Source organism: Plecotus auritus, assembly GCF_963455305.1.
Source record: "Plecotus auritus genome assembly, chromosome: 3".
In the NCBI taxonomy this organism is placed as follows: Eukaryota; Metazoa; Chordata; class Mammalia; order Chiroptera; family Vespertilionidae; genus Plecotus; species Plecotus auritus.
The window spans coordinates 93,736,701-93,758,138 of NC_137772.1; the positions used below are offsets into that span (position 1 = coordinate 93,736,701).

The following is a 21,438-nucleotide window of genomic DNA, read 5'->3' on the forward strand; positions in this document are numbered from 1 at the left end:
TCAAAGATGATCATGCAAGAGGCAGCCAATCAATGATTCTCATCACTGATGTTTCTCTCTCTCTCCCTCTTCCTTCCTCTCTGAAATCAATGTTTTGCTTTAAGAAGCACTACCTGTGGCTCCATTATCTAGCAGAGTTTCCAAACACTAGTGATTAGTAGGAGTCACAATACAGATCCTGGCTGGGGGATATGATTTCAGAATCAGAAGAAATGAGATAAACTATGAGGTATTTCAGGCACAAAATCTGAAAGAAGTTATCCTGAGCAAGGCAGCTGTATGACAGTGGCAAAGGACCCTGTTGTTACACAGCTCATTTATTTATCAGTGTTGACATAGTACATGGGAGTTAGTCAATACTACCTGATTGAATGCTGACTTATAGTGAGCATGAGGAATATAAGAAAACTAGTTAATATCTCTGTAGAACAAGAAGATTTTTGGAAATTATCTTTAAGACATATATGGGGAAAGTTGATATTAAAAATGTAAAAAACATCCAGTTTAAATACTGCAAACTCTTCAACTTGCACTCACTATAAACATTTAAAATATACATTTATTAAGATATAATTCATGTGCAATACAATTTACCTACTTAAAGTGTGCAATTCACCCAGCATGGTGGCTCAGTGGTTGAGCATCGACCTATGAATCAGGAGGTCACAGTTTGATTCCTGGTCAGGGCATATATCCGGGTTGCGGGCTTGATCCCAATTGTGCAAGAGACAGCTAATCAATGATTCTCATCATTGATGTTTCTCTCTCTCTCTCTCTCTCTCTTTCTCTCTCCCCTCCTTCCTCTCTGAAATCAATAAAATATATTTTAAAATAAAAAAGTGTATAATTAAATGAATTTTAGTAAATTCACAGATTTGGATCACCACAATCTAATTTTAGAGTATTTCATTACCCACCAAAAGAAACGTGTACCTTTTATCAGTCACTCTCCATTTCTCTCCAACATCCATTCCCCACCCTCTCCTAGGCAGCCACTAGTTTATAATCTGTCTCCATATATTCACCTACTCTGGACATTTTATATAAATGGAATCATACAAGATGGGATACAGGTACTAATACAGTCACACTTGGAATAAATCTCAAACATTTCAAAGGTAAACATTTAAAATTACTTACACAAGGAAGCAATGAAGCCATCAGAATCAGCAATGTTTCCCATGAAAGACAAGTAGACAAAAGAGCCCTCCTAGAGAGAAGAAAATGAAGAAATGCTCTAATTTAGCATCACAACCCCAGAATGGCACCACACGTACAGGGCACTGCATGGGAGCATCCCTTCCCCCATCCCACCCCAGGTGGTACCTTCAGAGCACCACACTTACAGAACCCTATGGGGTGTTATCCTGGAGTGCGGTCCCTGACCTTGGAAATGGTTAAATCCAAAGCTAATGTTTATATAATAAATGCTATTTTTCGATGTAGGGCGCGGTTATAGGGTTAAGCCTCGGACTGACCTGCTGGCAAAGCCGCAAACAAGTCCCAGCTTAGAGGGCACAGCCCTCTTAGCATAATTAAGCTTGATCTTGTGACTGCTCCCTAGATCTTTCCTGGGTAGCTAATGGGCTGTGGGAGGTGCAGCAAGTGCTGCCAAAACAAGTGAAACTCATAACAACATTGTAAATTACCTTGTTTACCTCTGACTATAAAATAAAGCATCAGCTTGCTGTCTGGATCTGTTCTGTGGTCTCAGTCACGCACAGAAGATCCCCCTAGACCCAGCTTATTCTCTTTGTCTGTCTTTTCTTCATCCTTCGCCGGCCCTCCCTCAGGCTCACTGAACCCTTGGCTGTGCTGGCGCAGCACATTTCAATGATTGGCATTATAAAATAAGAGGTGTATTCTTATGGGGGAAAAAAAGTTGAAAATTTTCCACAAGGAAAGAGCTTAAAAGTTATATTAAATAGGCTAAATTCTGGATTAGTCTAACAAATTCATACTTTTGAGAAGTACCTCCCAGCAGTTCATTTTGTCTCACTTCACAAAAAAGTCCAAGATCTCTCTTAACAAAAGTGGCATTCAAATATCTATATCATAGTTAAATTAGTTATTTTTCCTGCCTAAGGGCAGACTTAGGAAAATTTTAAATGCTTACAGGCTACATTTTAAATTTTAGGTAATGAAATATTTGCAATTACACTTAGCATTTCCCCATCGCTGATGTATTTCTTCGCACTAAAGTTTCAAAAACCAATTAACTAGAATTCACTGGGATATTTGATTGTCATGTTGCTTCTTGGAACAAATTCTGTTGCTGGTCAATACTACTACCTTTTTTCTCATTTCTTTTTACCAAAGCAATCACTTATCTATATATATAAAACCCTAATATGCAAATAGACCGAATGGCAGAACAACTGAACAACCAGTTGCTATGACATGCGCTGACCACCAGAGGGTGCACGTGGAACATGGCAGGCATCAGCAGTAGGTGGCAGAGCACAGATCATGGTGGGCATTGGCCACAGCAGGATGGTGGAGCAGGTGAGCGGGGGCACCAGACCAAGGCGGGGCGCCGGTCGCTGTCATTGGGGCGAGCCTCTTAGTGGTTCCTTAAAATTCTTTGCTCCCGCGCAACGCAGTCCTGCCTGGCGCTCGCACCCACTACCAGCATCTGGTGCTGGTCCCTATTGCTTGGCACCGTCAGTGGGTGCGAGTGTTTGGCTGCTGGTCCCAATCGCCCCTCAGGGCTTTTCCACCTTCCCCTGCTCCTGAGGGGCGATTGGGGCTGGCAGCCACCTCTTGCACCTGCTGTCAGTGACAGCCCCACTTGCACTCGCAGCCGGCGCCCAGCGGTGGTCCCAATCACTTGGCACCATCAGTGGGTGCAAGTGGCGGCTGCCAGCCCCGATCGCCCCTGAGGGCTTCTCCACCTCCCCTTGCTCCTGAGGGGCGATCAGGGCAGCAGCTGTGCTTGCACCTGCTGACAGTACCAGCCCCACTCGCATCCGCTGCTGGCGACGGCCCCAAATGCTTGGTGCCGTCAGCAGAGGTGAGTGGGGCCAGTGCCATCAGTGCATGGGAGCAGCGGCGGGAGCAGGGCTGCTGGCAGACAGGGGACCAGGGACTGTGGCGGGAGGGGCCTGACAGGGGCACGGTGGATGGGCCAAGACCCACCCCTGTGCCCACCACAGCCTTGCGGCCCAGTTCCTTTCAAGGTGCACGAATTCACGCACTGGGCCCCTAGTATGACATTAAAATTGTGTCTCTGACTAATCCTTGCTCATTTCTAGTACCACTTCCCAGAGGTTAGCACTTATAACCACTTCTGTCTGTAGTTCTGGGGATTATCTCCATAACTTACACTATTTCTTTCTTTTTTTTTTTGGTTAATCCTCACTGGAGGATTTTTCCAATGATTTTTTGTTTTGTCTTTTGGTTATTCCTCATCTGAGGATTACGGGCTGGGGGATCACCCCAATAAGTCTAGCACCCATCTGTAAGAGAGATGCTTCCTGCATGTGCCCTAACCGGGTCAGGGATCCAACCTGCAACCCAGGTACCTGCTCTTGCCTGGGAATCGAACTCCTGGCCCTTCTGTGCACAGGCTGACACTCTAACCCAGTGGTTCTCAACCTTTCTAATGCCGCGACCCTTTAATACAGTTCCTCATGTTGTGGTGACCCCCAACCATAAAATTATTTTCGTTGCTACTTCATAACTGTAATTTTGCTACTGTTAATGAATCGTAATGTAAATATCTGTGTTTTCCGATGGTCTTAGGCTCTACAGCAGCGGTTCTCAACCTGTGGGTTGCGACCCACAGGTTGAGAACCGCTAGCAGGGTCACCTAAGACCATCAGAAAACACAGATATTTACATTATGATTCATTAACAGTAGCAAAATTACAGTTATGAAGTAGCAACGAAAATAATTTTATGGTTGGGGGTCACCACAACATGAGGAACTGTATTAAAGGGTCGCGGCATTAGAAAGGTTGAGAACCACTGCTCTAACCACTTAGCAATACTGGCCAGGGCTATACTGGTATTTCTTTAGATATTATCTACTAACTGCACATCCTGGAAAATTATGACTTAATTTATACTGATTCCCTTCCCTTCCCTTCCCCATGCCTTCCAGTTTTTGATAGTATAGGGGAGGAAAAACTTCCATCTTCTTAGGTTCTGGAGCTGACCTAAGAATCATCCCACATAAGACAGAATAACAGGACAACAGCATACAAATTTTACTTAATATTTTTACTTGTATAAGGGAGCATCAAAAGGAAAATGAAAATCTGAAGAAGTTGTTAGGCCCCAAAGCTAATATAACTTTTTACAAAAAGAACAATAAATTACAGGGATGTGAGAAGACAAGGGGCTTAGGCTAGAAACAGTAAATTGTAGGAAAGTAACTAAGAAATATATGAGGGAAAGTAATAAAAGATAAGGGTTATTTGGGTAGATTTGTTTGTATAGATCCATTTTGGCATTGATCCCGAGTCTCTGGTGATAATAATGTTCTTCCCTTCCTCGTACATGGAGGGCACCTTTGTCATGGGAAATGTTATGACCTGATTTGAGGTGCAAAGGGGGAGGTCATAAAGCCCTTCAGCTCAAAATAAAAAATATGCCAAAGGGGCATATTTTTGGGTGGCATGTTCTGAACTGTAGGGAGCGGTTACAGGGTTAAGCCTTGGACTGACCTGCTGGCAAAGTCACAAACAAGTCCCAGCTTGGAGGGAACAGTACTCTAAGCATAAAGCTTGATCTTGTGACTGCTCCCTAGATCTTTTGGGCTGTAGGAGGGGCAGCAAGTGCTGCCAAAACAAGTGAAACTTACAAGAACATTGTAGATTACCTTGTTTGTCCCTGACTATAAATAAAGCATCAGCTTTGCAGTCTGGATCTGTTCTGTGGCCTCAGCCAGGCACAGAAGATCCACCTCCAGGGGTGGGCAAACTTTTTACTCGAGGGCCACAGTGGGTTCTTAAACTGGACCGGAGGGCTGGAACAAAAGCATGGATGGAGTGTTTGTGTGAACTAATATAAATTCAAAGTAAAGGAGTGGAGGGGAGAGCAAGAGAACCCTCCGCTCTTTCGGCTCCGTGGGCTGGATAGAACAGCCGAACGGGCCGTATCCGGCCCGCGGGCTGTAGTTTGCCCACAGCTGACCTACACCCAGCTTATTCTCTTGTTCTGTCTTATTCTTCATCCTTCACCGCCCTCCCTCAGGCTCGCCGAACCCTTGGCTGTGCTGGCGCGGCACACTGAACCCCTTTGGTAGCTATATTATTCTCTTTAGTTCTTCTGTTCGTTACTCATATTTGTAACTAAAGTAATAACGTTAAAACTTCAGCTTACTCATCCATCAGTGTTGTACAGTATTTGGGCTTCTTACTACATAAGACAAACATGATAGCGCCTATGAAGCTTTTCCCCTCTCCTCACCATTTCCAACACTCAACTTTTGTCCACTTTCCTTGTACATTGTAAAGATTGATATTTCCATTTTTGTTCTGTCAATATATTTGTCTTTTCTATTTTATCTATAAGTGAATTTTAAAAGCTGTAAAGCCAATTGACAGCATTTACAATACGCTGATTATGTAAGTATCATTCGCTGCACAGGACACAAATTTGTTTTTCTACAGAGCCAGCATTTGACTGCTGTGTCACTTAAGGAGAATGTGGCAAATGGAATATTCTTTCTTACACTTTCTCAAAATCATGCTATATTTTTAGTATGCTTCATATTTGAGCCATGATTTTTAAAACTTTTTCCGTATTTATTTATTTAATTTATTTTCTTTCTTTATTAAGGTATTACATATGTGTCTTTATCCCCTTATTGCACTCCCCCCCCCCAGCTCATGCCCTCATCCCCCTGGTGTCTGTGTCCATTGGTTATGCTTATATGCATGCATACAAGTCCTTTGGTTGATCTCTCCCCCTTACCCTTTTCCTCCCCTACCTTCCTTCTGAGGTTTGAGCATCTGAATGATGCTTCTCTGTCTCTGGATCTGTTTTTGTTCATTAGTTTATGTTGTTCATTATGTTCCACAAATGAGTGAGATCATGTGATATATATCTTTCTGCTGAGAAATCAGTTGGTAATCTGATGGGAGATCCCTTGTAGGTAACTTTCTGTCTCTCTCTGGCAGCCTTTAAGATTCTTACTTTGTCATTGTTGTTTGCCAATTTAATTATAATGTGTCTTGGTATGGGTCTTTTTGGGTTCATCTTGTTTGGGACTCTCTGAGCTTCTTGGACTCGTGTGAGTTTTTTCTTCCCAATATCAGGGAAGTTTTCTGTCATTATTTCTTCAAACAGGTTTTCTAATCCTTGCTCAGTTTCCTCTCCTTCTGGCACTCCTATTATGCGGATGTTGTTTCGTTTCATGTTGTCCCAAAGTTCCCTTAGGCTCTCCTCCTGTTTTTTAAGTTTTTTTTTTTTTCCAGTTGCTGCTCTGCTTGGGTATTTTTTCCTACCTTGTCTTGTAGCTCACTGATGCGGTCCTCCGCTTCTTCTAGTCTACTGTTGATGCTTTCTATTGTGTTTTTTATTGCAGTGATGTCATTCTTCATTTCTTCTTGGTTCTTCATTTCCTCTTGATTCTTACAAATGTTGTTGAATTTGTCTTCCATCCTTTTCAGTGTCCTTATGATCACTGCTCTGAATCCTATCTCTGACAAATTGCTTGCCTCCATTTCATTTACTTCCTTTTCCGGCGATTCTTCCTTTTCTTTCGTTTGGGGCTGTTTCTTTGTCTCCCCATGTTCACGCCTCTCAGGGTGTCTGGTTATGTAGTTCTCTCTCTCCTCTCTCGAGGAGATCTCTGACCTTTCTGTCCATGGATTGCCTCACCAGCTGTTAATCAATTCTGGGTGGGTGTTATTCAATACAGCTGTTCCTTGTATCTGCTCTGTGAGAAGGCGCAGGACCCATCCGCATATTCGGCCACCACCTTGTCTCCCCATTGACAAACTTTTTAGGCACCCGTGGCTGGGGAGGCTGGAGTCTCAGTGTTTTTGGGTTTGCAGCTGAGGCAGCTGGTCCCTGGGCGATGTGGTTGTAGGGTCCCGGGAAGTATCCGAGGTCTCCCCGGTTGAAGGTAAGGCTGGGCTTCTGATCACAGCTGCTCTCCCCTTCAAGATGGCATGGTCTGTGCGGCAGAACTGGCTGCTCTTGGAGAAATTTCAGCAGTAATAGAGGCTGCCCAGCCAGGGGAGCCTGGTCTGCCAGTCCCCAACAGTCCTGCGGAATATAACTGTCCCTCACTCACAAATACAGACACTCCTCGCACATCCACACACTCTCCTTTCGCTCTCTCACTCACACACTATCTTGCAGCCTGCTGTCCCGTCGGCCGCCATCTTGGATCCATGATCATGCGATTTTTATCCTTCATTTTGTTTATGTGGTGTATCACATTTATTGATTTTTGGATATTGTACCAAACTTGCATCCTTTAATTTCATTAGTTGTAAGCTGTGTATTCAGATTATCTGGTTCTTCTTGATTCAGTTTTGGAAGATTATATGTTTCTAGGAATTTATCCATTTCATCCAGATTGTCCAATTTGTTGGCATATAGTTGTTTGTAGTATTTTCTTATACTAGTAATCCCTTGTATTTCTGGGGAGTCAGTGATTACTTCTCCTCTTTCATTTCTGATTTTATTTATTTGGGTACTCTCTCTGTTTTTCTTGATGATTCTGGTTAAAGGTTTTCAATCTTGGTTATCTTTTCAAAGAACCAGCTCTTGGCTTCATTGGTCTTTTGTATTGTTTTTAGACTCGATTTAGTTCATTTCTGCTCTGATCTTTATCATTTCCTTTCTTCTACTCACTTTGGGCTATGCTTGTTGTTCTTTTTCTAATTCCTTTAAGTATAATATTATATTGTTTATTTGAGATTTTTCTTGCTTCTTGAAGCAAGTCTGTAATCTATGAATTTCCCTTATAGAACTGCTTTTGCTGCGTTCCATACATTTTGAGTTGTCCTCTTATTTTCATTTGTTTCAAAATATCTTTTGATTTCTTCCTTGGTTGCATTGTTACCCATTCATTATTTAGTAACATGTTATTTAGCCTCCATGCCTTTATGTGCTTTCAGTTTTTTCTTGATTGATTTCTAGTTTCATACCATTATGGTCAGAGAAGATGCTTGATATGATTTCAATCTTCTTAAATTTATTGAGACTTGTGTTGTGTCCTAACATGTGGTCTATCCTAGAAAATGTGCACTTGAAAAGAATGTATATTCTGCTGCTTTGGGGTGAAATGCTCTGAAGATATCAATTAAATTCATCTGTTCTAGTGTGTCATTAAAGGCCACTGTTTCATTGTTGATTTTCTGTCTGGAAGATCTATCCATTGTTGTTTAAGTGGTGTTAAAGTCTCCTACTATGACTGTATTACTGTTGATCTCTCTATGTCCATTAATATATATATACTTAAATGCTCCTATGTTAGGTGCATAAATGTTTACAGGGTTATATCCTCTTATTGTATTGCTCCCTTTATCATTATGTAGTATACTTCTTTGTCTCTTACTATAGCCTTATTTTAAAGTATATTTTGTCAGATATTATTATTGCTACTAAGCTTATTTTTCATTTTCATTTGCATGAAATATATTTTTTCCATCCCTTTAGTTTTAGTCTGTATCTTCTCTCCTGAGGTGGGTCTCTTTTTAAAAAAATATATATTTTTATTGATTTCAGGCAGTCAATTAGGGAGAGAGAGAGAGAAACATCAATGATAAGAGAGAATCATTGATTGGCTGCCGCCTGCACGCCCCCCTACTGGGAATTGAGCCTGAAACCTGGGCATGTGCCCTTGACCAGAATCGAACCTGGGACCCTTCAGTTCGCAGGCTGACACTATCCACTGAGCGAAACCAGCTATGGCTGAGGTTGGTCTCTTGTAGACCGCATATATATGGGTTTTGTTTTCTTATCCTTTCAGTTAACCCATGTCTTTTGATCGGAGCATTTAAACCATTTACATTTAGATTGATGTTTGATAGGTACATATTTATTGCCATTTTATTATTTTAACTATGTTCCTCTGTGTTTTTTTCTCTTCTTCATAAAGCAGGTCCTTTCACATTTCTTGTAATACTGGTTTGGTAGTAATAAACTCCTTACCTATTTTTTTTTGTCTGGGAAGCTCTTTATTTCCCCTTCAAATTTAAATGATTGCCTTGCTGGGTAAATTGTCTTGGTTGCAGGTTTTTACTTTTGATCACTTTGAATATTTCATGCTAATTCCTTCAGGCCTGAAATGTTTCTGTTGAGATCAGCTGACAGTCTTATGGGAGCTCCCTTGTAGGTAACTATCTTTCTCTTGCTACTTTTAAGATTCTCTGTCTTTAACCTTTGACATTTTAATTATGATGTGTTTTTGGTGTGGACCTCTTTGGGTTTATCTTGTTTAGGACTCTCTGTGCTTGTGTATCATTTTCCTTCACCAGGTAAGGGAAGTTTTCCGTCATTATTTCTTCAAGTAGGTTCTCAATCCCTTGCTTTCTCTCTCTTCCTTCTGGTACCCCTGGGATGTAGGTGTTGGTTTGTTTCACATTGTCCCAAAGGACCCTTAAACTATCCTCATTTTAAAAAAATTCCTTTTTCTTTTTGCTACTCTGATTTGGTGTGTTCTGCTACCTTGTCTTCCAAATTGCTGATTTAATCCTGTGCTTCATCCAACATACTGTTTACTCCTTATAATGTGTTCTTCATATCAGATATTATATTCTTCATTTCTCATTCTTTTTTATGCTTTCACTTAGCTCTTTTCGTGGAGATTTTTCCTGTGTTTTCATTTGGGGCATGTTTCTTTGTCTCCCCATTTTGGTTGCCTTTTTGTGTTTGTTTCTATGTATTGGTAGATCTGCTATGACTCCCAGTCTTATGTAGCTGGTTTCCTGTGGGATCCCATGATGTAGTCTCTTTGATTACCTGTGCTGGGTGTTCCAGGATCCTTACATGGGTTATGTGGGTCCTTCTGTTGTAATTGAGTATTTTATAGATATGCTAGAGGCATGAAATTCGTGCACGGGTAGGTCCCTAGGCCTGGCTGGCGATCATGGCCGATCAGGTTCCCTGCCTCCCCGCCTCCTTCTTCCCTTGCCGCCCACGTGCCACCACTGCACAGTTCCCCTGCCTCCCCGCCTCCTCCTTCCCCTGCTCCCTCAGCGCCCTGCCACCACCACTGGTCACCCGCCATGTTCCACACCACCCCCTGGTGGTCAGTGCATGTCATAGTGAGTGATCAAACTCCTGGTCTCCCAGTCGACCTCTGAGGAAAAACTTTGCATATCAGCCATATATTTATATATATTATATATATATTTATTTATATATTTTTATATATTCATTAATTTTAGAGAGGAAGGGAGAGAGAGATAGAAACATTAATGATGAGAGAGAATCATTGATCGGCTGCCTCCTGCATGCCCCCTACTAGGGATTGAGCCCACAATTTGGGCATGTGCCTTTGACCGGAATTGAACCCAGGACCCTTCAGTCCGCAGGATGATGCTCTTTCCACTGAGCCAAACCAGCTAGGGCTGCAATTGAGTCTTGATTGCTATTAGCCTGCTCATGTGTGGGGTCAACTCTCACATGAGGGTTGGCTAGCTGTGAGAAGCAACCCCAACCAGTGTATGAGCTGCTGTGAAGGTGCTAACCACACAGAGTGGAATTCACCTCAGCAGGGTCTGGTGCTTGCTAAGATCTCCCTTTGGATATGCCACTTGTAAAGCTATTGGATCCTACTCTGATGTTGTCTGAAGCTGGCCACTAGGTGTGTTGGCTCTCCAGTCTTGGAAAGGACTCTGGTGCATGCCAATGTCAATCGCTGCCTGTGACTGACCCTGGGCAACCTGTTTGGACCTACAAAGTGACCCACAGTTTGTGACTGTCTCTACTGGGCCTGGGTGTGTGCAGGAAGGACCAAGCTGTGCACTAAGGCTGGCTTTTACCAGCACTGGGCCTGGGGACAGGTGGGCAAAAGTCCAAGGGCACCCTGAGATCTGGCTCCACCTTGCCGCGCACCTTCCACCCTGGGGACTGAGCACCGCCATCTTGTGGCTGTGAGCACCACCATCTTTGAGGGCGGGGCAGTCAATTAGCATATTCCCTCCTTATTGGCTGTGGGTGCCACCATCTTTGAGGGTGGGGCAGTCAATTAGCATATTCCCTCCTTATTGGCTGTGGGCGCCACCATCTTTGAGGGTGAGGCAGTCAATTAGCATATTCCCTCCTTATTGGCTGTGGGCGCCGCCATCTTTGTGATGGTGTGAGGGTCAATTAGCATATTCCCTCTTTATTAGATAGTATGATAGTTAACATATCTACACTAATAAAAGAGAAATATGCAAATTTAACATACCTCTGCAACACCCACCAGCCAATCAGGAGTGAGTATGCAAATTAACCCAACAAATATGGAGGGTTAATTTGCATATGCAGGCAGGGGGCGGGATGCCTGCTATGAGGGGGAGGGTGGGGGGCGGAGGGAGCTACACTAGCAGCGCTCCAGCAGGAGTGAAGACTGAAGGCTCTGGCCAGAACGAAGATGGAAGGCGGTAGCCAGAGTGAAGGCCTGGGTCTCGGGTGCCGGAGGAAAACCAGTTCCGGCAGCCAGGGGAAGGAAGGCCTATTGCACGAATCTTCATGCAACATGCCTCTAGTATTATTAGTTTCAGGTCTACACTTCAGTGATTAGACATTACATGACTTACTAAGTGATCATCCCAATAAATCTCACACCTGACACCATACAGTTATTAGAATATTGATTGTATTTCCTATACTGTAGTTTACACCCCATGACTATTCTGTAATAATCAATTTGTACTTCTTAACACTTTCACCTTTTTCACCCATCCCCTGCAAGCCCCCTCCTATCTGGCAACCATCAAAATGTTTTCTGTATTTATGAGTCTGTTTCTGTTCTGCTTATTTTTTTTACATTCAATTATTGACAGATATGTATTTATTCCCATTTTACTATTCATATTTTTAACCTTTGTTCCCCTTCTTTTTATTATTTATTTATTTATTTTAAACAAACAAATGTTTATTTTCTCATATAAACAAGGAATCTAGAAGCAGCAGCATTTGCTCAACTGCTCAGTGAGCTCAGGAGCCAACAGCCTGGTCTTTCCCTCAGGGTTGCAACATGGCTCCTTTGTAACCACACCTGAGGCAGTAAGGAAGGAGAACAAGGCGCACTAGCCACAGGTGTCTCTTTTCACAGCCAGGGACAAAGTTTCCCAGAGACCACTTCCACTTACTTCTCACTGGCTATAACTGTAATTCCTTTCCCTAAAGAGAAAGTGGAAAATAAAGGATTTTTAGCTTTTTCCAGACGTTATCATGCAAGGCAGCCATAACTGCTGGAGTGCTTTTTTTTTTTTTTTTTTTTTTTAACAGAAGAACTATTTATTTTAGTATAGCAGCAGTGTTTTATTTAAAGTATTACATACATCTCCTTTTTTCCCCGATTGACCTTACCCCAGCCTCCCCTACCCCCGTCCCATGCCCTCATCTTCACCCCCAGTCTTGTGTCCATTGGTGTGCTTATATGCATGCATACAAGTCCTTTGGTTGATCTATTTCCCTCCCTCCCAAACACTCCCCAACCTTCCCGCTGTAATTTGACAGTCTGTTGGGTGCTTTACTGCCTCTATATCCATCTTTTTATTTATAAGGTTATAATGTTCTTTATTATCCATAAATGAGTGAGATCATGTGGTATTTTTCTTTCATTGCCTGGCTTATTTCACTTAACATAATGCTCTCCAGGTCCATCCATGCTGCTGCAAATGGTAAGAATTCCTTCTTTTTTATAGCAGCGTAGCTTTCCATTGTGTAGATGTACCATGGTTTTCTAATCCACTCATCTGCTGATGGGCATTTAGGCTGTTTCCAAATCTTAGCTATGGTGAATTGTGCTGCTATGAACATAGGGGTGCATATATCCTTTCTGATTGGTGTTTCTAGTTTCTTGGGATATATTCCTAGAAGTGGGATTACTGGGTCAAATGGAAGTTCCATTTTTAGTTTTTTTCAGGAAAGTCCATACTATTCTCCACAGTGGCTGCACCGTCTGCATTCCCACCAGCAGTGCACGAGGGTTCCTTTTTCTCCGCATCCTTGCCAGCACTTGTCATTTGTTGATTTGTTGATGATTGCCATGCTGACAGGTGTGAGATGGTACCGGATTGTTGTTTTGATTTGCATCTCTCAGATAATTAGTGACTTTGAGCATGTTTTCATGTGTCTCTTGGCCTTCCTTGTGTCTTTTTTTGAAAACATTCTATTTAGGTCTGTTGCCCATTTTTTTATTGGATCATTTATCTTCCATTTATTAAGTTGTATAAGTTCCCTGTAGATTTTGGAGATTAAACCTTTATCAGTGATAACATTTGCAAATACGTTCTCCCAAACAGTGGGCTTTCTTGTTGTTTTGTTGATGGTTTCTTTTGCTGTGCAAAAGCTATTTATTTTGATGTAGTCCCATATGTTTATTTTCTCTTTAGTTTCCATTGCTCTAGGAGCAGTATCAGTGAAGAAATTCCTTTGGCATGTGTCTGAGATTTCTCTGCCTGTGGATTCCTCTAGTATTTTTATGGTTTCCCGTCTTATGTTTAAGTCCTGTATCCATTTTTAGTTTATTTTTGTGTATGGTGTAAGTTGGTGGTCTAGTTTTATTTTTTTGCATGTATCTGTCCAATTTTCCCAACATCATTTATTGAAGAGACTGTCTTGACTCCATTGTATGTTCATGCCTCCTTTGTCAAATATTAATCAAGCATTAGTGGTTTGGGTCAATATCTGGATTCTCTATTCTATTCCATTGGTCTATATGTCTGTTCTTATGCCAGTACCAGGCTGTTTTGAGAACAGTGGCTTTGTAATACAGCTTGAAATCGGGTATTGAGATCCCACCTACATTGTTCTTCTTTCTCAGGATTGCTATGGCTATTTGGGGTCTTTTTTTTTTTTATTCCAGATGAATTTTTGAGAGTTCTTTCTAGGTCTGTGAAATATGCCATTGGTATTTTAATGGGGAGTGCATTGAATCTATAGATTGCTTTGGGTAGTATGGACATTTTAATGATGTTGATTCTACCAATCCATGAACATGGTATGTTCTTCCATCTGTTTATGTCTTCCTCTATCTCTTTTTTCAGTGTCCTGTAGTTTTCCGTGTATACGTCTTTTACCTCCTTAGTTAAGTTTATTCCTAGGTATCTTAATTTTTTTGGTGTGATGGCAAATGGGATTGCTTTTTTAAGTCTCTTTTTCTGTAAGTTCACTATTGTTGTATAGAAATGCCATAGATTTCTTGGTGTTAATTTTGTATTCTGCTACATTTCCGAATTCATTTATTAAGTCTAATTGTTTTTTGACGGAGTCTTTCGGTTTTTTTATGTACAATATCATGTCATCTGCAAATAAGGACAGCTTTACTTCTTCTTTTCCAATTTGGATGCCTTTTATTTCTTCTTCTTGTCTAATTGCAATGGCTAATACTTCCAGTACTATGTGAAACAGGAGTGGTGAGAGTGGGCATCCCTGTCTTGTTCCTGTTCTTAGGGGAAATGGTTTTAGTTTTTGCCCATTGAGTATGATGTTAGCTGTGGGTTTATCATGTATGGCTTTTATTATGTTGAGGTATGATCCTTCTATTCCCACCTTGTTGAGAGTTTTTATCAAGAAAGGGTGTTGGATTTTGTCCAATGCTTTTTCTGCATCAATTGATATGACTATGTGATTTTTATCTCTCAATTTGTTTATGTGATGTATCATGTTTATTGATTTGTGGATATTGTACCATCCTTACATTCCTGGGGTATATCCTACTTGGTCATGGTGTATGATCTTTCTGATGTACTGCTGGATCCGATTTGCTAGAATTTTGTTGAGGATCTATGTTCATGAGGGATATTGGCCTGTAATTCTCTTTCATTGTGTTGTCTTTATCTGGTTTTGGTATTAGGGTGATGCTGGCTTCATAGAAGGAGCTTGGAAGTATTCCTTCCTCTTGAATTTTCTGGAATAGTCTGAGGAGGATAGGTTTTAGTTCTTCCTTGAATGTTTGGTGAAACCCCTGTGAAGCCGTCTGGCCCTGGGCTTTTGTTTGCTAGAAGCTTTTTGATGACTGCTTCAATTTCTTCCATAGTTATTGGCTTATTGAGATGTTTACATTTTTCCTGATTGAGTTTTGGAAGGTTATATTTTTCTATGATTATGTCCATTTCCTCCAGGTTGTCCAGTTTGTTGGAATAGAGTTGTTCATAGTATTTTTTAACAGTCCTTTGTATTTCGGTGGGGTCTGTTGTTATTTCACCTCATTCATTTCTGATTTGGTTTATTTGGGTCCTCTCTCGTTGCTTCTTGGTGAGCCTGGCTAGAGGTTCATCAATCTTGTTTATCCTTTCAAAGAACCAGCTCTTGGTTTTGTTGATCTTTTGTATTGTTTTTTTTTTTTTTTTGTCTCAATGTCGTTTATCTCCCACTCTTATCTTTATTATTTCCTTCCTTCTGCTTACACTGGGCTTTTCTTGTTGCTTTCATTCTAACTCTTTGAGTTGTAGGGTTAGGTAATTTATTACCATTGTTTCTTGGTTTTTGCAGCATGCTTGTAGAGCTATGAACTTCCCTCTCAAGACTGCTTTTGCTGTGTCCCACAGATTTTGGATTGTTGTGTTTTGTCATTTGTTGCCATGATGTTTTTTATTTCTTCCTTGATCTCTCTGGTAACCCAGTCATTGTTTAATAGCATGCTGTTTAGTCTCCATGTGTTTGGTTTGGATTGTTTTTTATTGTAGTTGATTTCCAGTTTTATGCCACTGTGATCTGAGAAGATGCTTGATATGATTTCTATCTTCTTGAATTTGAAGAGACTTTGCCTATGACCCAACATATGATCTATCTTTGAAAATGACCCATGTGCACTTGAGAAGAATGCATATTCTGTGGCTCTGGGGTGAAATGTTCTGAAGATGTCAATTAATTCCATCTGGTCTAGTGAGTCATTTAGGATTGATATTTCTTTGCTGATTTTTAGTTTAGAGGATTTGTCCAATGGTGATGGTGAGGTATTAAAGTCTCCCACTATGATTGTATTGCTGTCAATCTCTCCCTTGATATCTTCCAGGAGTTTTTTTATGTATTTGGTTGCTCCTCTATTGGGTGCGTATATGTTTACCAGAGTTTTTTCTTCTTGTTGGATTGCTCCCTTTAGTATTATGAAGTGGCCTTCCTTATCTCTTGTTATGTCCTTCACTTTGAGATCTAATTTGTCAGATATAAGTATTGCTACTCCAGCTTTCTTTTCATTTCCATTCGCCTGAAAAACCTTTTTCCATCCCTTCACCCTCAGTCTGTGTGCGTCTTTTTTTCTGAGGTGGGTTTCTTGTAGACAGCAGATATATGGGTCGTGTTTTCTTATCCAATCCGTTACCCTATGTCTTTTGATTGGGGCATTTAATCCACTTACATTTAAAGTTATTATTGATAGGTACTTATTTGTCGCCATTTTTATTCTTTACCCCTGTGTTCCTTCTTTGCTTCCTTTTTTTTTTTTTTTTTTCTACAACAAACCCTTTAGCATTTCTTGCATTGCTGGTTTGGTGGTAATAAAGTCCCTTATCCTTTTTTTGTCTGTGAAGCTCCTGATTTCACCTTCAATTTTGATTGATAGCCTTGCTGGGTACAGTATTCTTGGATTCAGACCCTTCCTTTGCATGACTTTGTATATTTCATTCCATTCCCTTCTGGCCTGATGAGTTTCTGTTGAGAAATCAGTTGCTAGTCTGATGGGGGTTCCTTTGTATGTAACTTTCTGTCTCTCTCTGGCCGCTTTTAAGATTCTTACCTTGACATTGGTGTTTGCCAATTTAATTATAATGTGCTTTGGCGTCAGTCTTTTGGGGCTCATTTTGCTTGGGACTCTGAGCTTCTTGGATTTGTGTGGGTTTTTTCTTCCCTATATCAGGGAAGTTTTCTGTCATTATTTCTTCAAACAGTTTTTCTATTCCTTGCTCAGTTTCCTGTCCTTCTGGAACCCCTATTATGCGGATGTTGTTTTGTTTCATGTTGTCCCAAAGTTCCCTTAGGCTCTCCTCCTGCTTTTTAATTTTTTTTCTAGAAGCTGTTCTACTTGGGTATTTTTTCTTACCTTGTCTTCTAGCTCACTGATGTGGTCCTCTGCTTCTTCTAGTATACTCTTGATGCTTTCTATTGAGTTCTTTACAAGCAGCGATGTAATTTTTCATTTCTTCTTGGTTCTTCTTCATTTCCTCTTGGTTCTTACACATATTGTCGAATTTGTCTTCCATTCTTTTCATCCACCTTATGACCATTTCTCTGAATTCTTTTTCTGACAGGTTGCTTTCCTCCATTTGTTTACTTCCTTTTCTGGTGATGCCTGCTTTTCTTTCATATGCGGGCTGTTTCTTTGTCTCCCCATGATCTCTCTTCTCCGGGTGTCTGGTTATGTAGTTCTCTCTCTCCTGCGTTGATTTAAAGGCACAAAATACAACACAACCAGGTACAATGCACAAGGCATTGAACAGAAATGTATTAACGATATTAATAACCCAAAATAAAGGTCACCACCAGAGAAAAGCAAATTAGAAGATAGGAGAGAAAGAAGAAGAGAAAAAAAAAAGAAAGTAGTGCAAAAAGGAAATTGGGAAAAGGAAAAAAATAGTAAGAGAGAAAAGAAAGAGAATAAGAAAGAAGAGGGGAACAAACTATATATATGGGGAGAAAACTCCAATAGAACCGCCTAAAGGTCTTTCTCCAGAGAGACATATGAGCAGGTCACCAGCAGCTACATAAGATGGGAGCCTAATTTTGGGGTTCCTCCCCTGTAATGCACCCACTGTTTGTGCAGTTACCATGTGGCCCTCCCTGCATTGCCCAGTGGTACTTGAAGAATTAACCTGGCTAACTTGTTAAACTGTAAAATGTTTGAAATCTCAGACCCTTTACAGTTTCTGATTTAACACATTACCACCAAATTATCTTTTGAAAGATCTGCTTTGGCCATGCTACTTCCTTGGCTGAAACTCATCAACAGCTTCCTACTACAGAACAAAATTCAAAGTCTCACGTATCATTCCACGTCCCTTACCTGTTCCCTGAATTTATTCCTTAGGTATACCCTGTGTTCTAGTCAATTTGGACTTCAAGGTCTTGCCCAAACACATGAATACACATCCGCCTTTATGTTGTGGCCACACCTAGAATGCTGTACTTAGGTTGCAGATGAGGAAAAAACCATGAAGCTTCAGTGCACGAAATGCCCACAGCAACCTTTGAGGAATAGTGAACCACAGCATTCTTTTTTTTTATGTATATTGTCATGGCTCCTACCAGTGTACTGGTGGGAAATTGGCCTGTTTTCACCCTAGGCCTAACCAACTGCCCTGAAGACCAGTGCGGTAGCCCGAGGTAACCACATTCTGATTGGCTATCAGGGAGCTGAACTACCTCTGGGAATGCTTGGCTTGGAACTCTGTGGATAGGGGAGATCTGCATTTGACGGGGGCCAATAATCCCAACATCTCCTACCATTTGAGAAGTGAAATTTACAGGGGCAAGGAGAGACAGCCCAGGTTCTAGTGTGAACAAGTGAATTGTGGCTTCAGTTTTCCACCAACCTTTATATTCCAGTCTTAGCTCAGGCCACATTTCTGAGTCTTCTGGCAATAAACTCCTAACCAAAGATAATACAGGTCTGATTTTTTGCAGGCCTCAACCACTTAATTCAAGTGCTCTTCTCACCAATCTCTAGAATATGTGTATAAAATGCTGGTTGAAGCACTGTGTGTAAGTAGCTAAATAAAAATATTCCTATTAAGCCCTAGCTGGTTTGGTTCAGTTGATAGAGTGTCGGCCTGCAGACTGAAGGGTCCCTTGTTCAATTCCGGTCAAGGGCACATGTCCTTGGTTATGGGCTTGGTCCCCAGTGGGGGGTGTGCAGGAGGCAGCCAATCAATGAGTCTCATCATTGATGTTTCTATCTCTCTCCCTCTCCCTTTTTCTCTGACATCAATAAAATTATTTTAAAAATGCCTATTAATATGAGCTGATTAAATTATGTTTCCTCAACTGTAAGATACAGCCCAATTTCAGAGATATATGATATCAATAAATGGGCCACAGTGGTTATGTCATTGATTGTTTTAATATGTTAAAAATGTGCATTTTAGAATTAAAGAACTAAGGCATGGTGCATCATAAAGTGGAACATTTTGTAGCTAGGACAGGTAAGGACACAAGGCATGGCTGGGTAGGGCTGGAACAGGGAGGAGGAAAAGCAGGGTAATGACTCCACACATTGGGCTATACCTCAAGGTGCCACAAGTGGAAATGTTTGTGGTGTTACCTGTAACAGTCTGTGCTTGAAAAGTATATTAAATTTTAAACTAGTTGGACATATGGGTATGTCTTTTAGTATTTTAATACAGTTTTGTATGTCTAAAATCCTATATAACAAAAGGGTAATATGCAATCCATCAAACGGCGGAATGACTGGTTGCTATGACACGCACTGACCACAAGGGGGCAGACGCTAAACACAGGAGCTGCTGCCCCCTGGTGGTCAGTGTGCCCAGCTGCAGCGCTAAGGATGTCTGACTAGCGGGCCTAAGCTGTCAGTCAGACATCCCCAGGACTCCTGGGCTGCTAAAGGGTGCAGGCCGGGCAGAGGGACACCCACTCGAGCCTCTATTATGTTATAATAAATTCTTCTCTCAGTGGGCCTAGCAACCTATTTTACTGCCCCTGTTCTTTGGAAGAATTTGTGTCCAATGACAGCTTAAATACCAATTCTATAAATAAAGGAGTTGAGGAAAATATTCACTGTCTCTTAGCTCCACATGTTAACTATTAGGAAAGAAGGAATTTCATCGTTCCAGAAACACCTGATATGTACACATATCCAACTGACTAACATACAGACCAGGATGATTATTGAAAATTTTGCTTTCTATTTCTTTCTCAATCCTAGACTCTCGATTCCAATAATTACAGGCTGTTGTTGTTCCTTGTGATTAAGCCCCTAACCAACCATTTTCAATCTTTTTCATCTCATGGCACATATAATATAATTACTAAAATTCTGTGGCACACCAAAAATATACATATTTTTGGCTGACATGATAAAAAATAGGTATAACTTTGATTCATTCACACCGGGTGGCTATTGTTGTGTTGGATGTTCTCATTTTTTTATTTGATAACCTAAGGGACAAGAGGTCAGTGCCCTTGACTAAACAGATTGCATGTTTTAAAAATTCTTGTGGTGCCGAAACCGGTTTGGCTCAGTGGATAGAGCGTCGGCCTGCGGACTGAAAGGTCCCGGGTTCGATTCCGGTCAAGGGCATGTACCTTGGTTGCGGGCACATCCTCAGTGGGAGGTGTGCAGGAGGCAGCTGATCGATGTTTCTCTCTCATCGATGTTTCTAGCTCTCTATCCCTCTCCCTTCCTCTCTGTGAAATATCAATAAAATATATTTAAAAAAATAAAAAATAAAAAAAATAAAAAAAAAATAAAAATTCTTGTGGCACATGGGTTGAAAATCACTGCTATAGACATTGATTTCACATTAGCCACGGGTTTGCCTATATTTAAGCAAAGTCAAATTTGCAAAAAAGATATTTTGGCATAATTAAAATAACTTGAAGAAAAAGTGTGTGCATGGGGGAGAGGTATTTTAATAGAATTCCCTTAACTACAACCCTCCTGGCCATTTATAAAATGAGTTCAGTTTTTAGGGGCACACTTCCTAAAGCCTGGTGTAATATAGAGTCAGAGCTTTGGAGCCAGACTAAACAAACTCAGAATCAAGCCAGCTCTGTGGCATTGCAAAGTCACCTAACTTTGCAGGGCCTGATTTCTCCTCTGTAAAATGGGGACAATAATAACTAGTTTATGGGGTGTTATAAAGATACAAAAATTTTATACACAGTATTATACATGGCACACATTCGTCACCCAATAAATGGGATTACTATTAAGGCACGGGGCAGGGCGGGGGGGGGGGGGGGGCTGAGAGGAGGGGGTCTGACATATTGCAGTGCGCCTAAGTTCTCCAGCTCCCTCTGGGGCACTGGAAAACTCAAATTATTTTCAGGACAACATTTAGTATAAGTTACAAAGTCAAGTAAGCCAAGGACTCTAATAGCTTACACTCAAACTAATATAACAGGGCCCAGAAATCACTATTTTCAGGCTTTTATTTGGCTTAAAAAAAAAAAAAAGGAACCACTAAGGAAGCTGCGCTCTGTTTTTAGAGACTTGAGAGGCGCAGCCTCTGGCCAAGGCCAGGTATACAGCGGCTCCCGGTCCTCCCCGCGGCTCCGCAGACCTCCCGCCCCAGGGATGCGGCTGCCCACTAGTCCCCGTCCTTTTCGGGCACTCCCTGGGACGAGGGAGGGAAG

At 41.3% G+C, this 21,438-nt stretch overlaps 1 protein-coding gene across 1 annotated transcript in view; it reads right to left on the reverse strand.

The window, feature by feature from the left end:
* EBPL (EBP like) overlaps positions 1-21,438 on the reverse strand; it is a 30,772-nt gene that overhangs the window by 8,872 nt on the left and 462 nt on the right. The window contains exon 2 of the mRNA XM_080661292.1: positions 1,141-1,210. Within this exon, the coding sequence (XP_080517418.1) occupies positions 1,141-1,210 (70 nt within the window). The remainder of the gene's footprint in view (positions 1-1,140; positions 1,211-21,438) is intronic.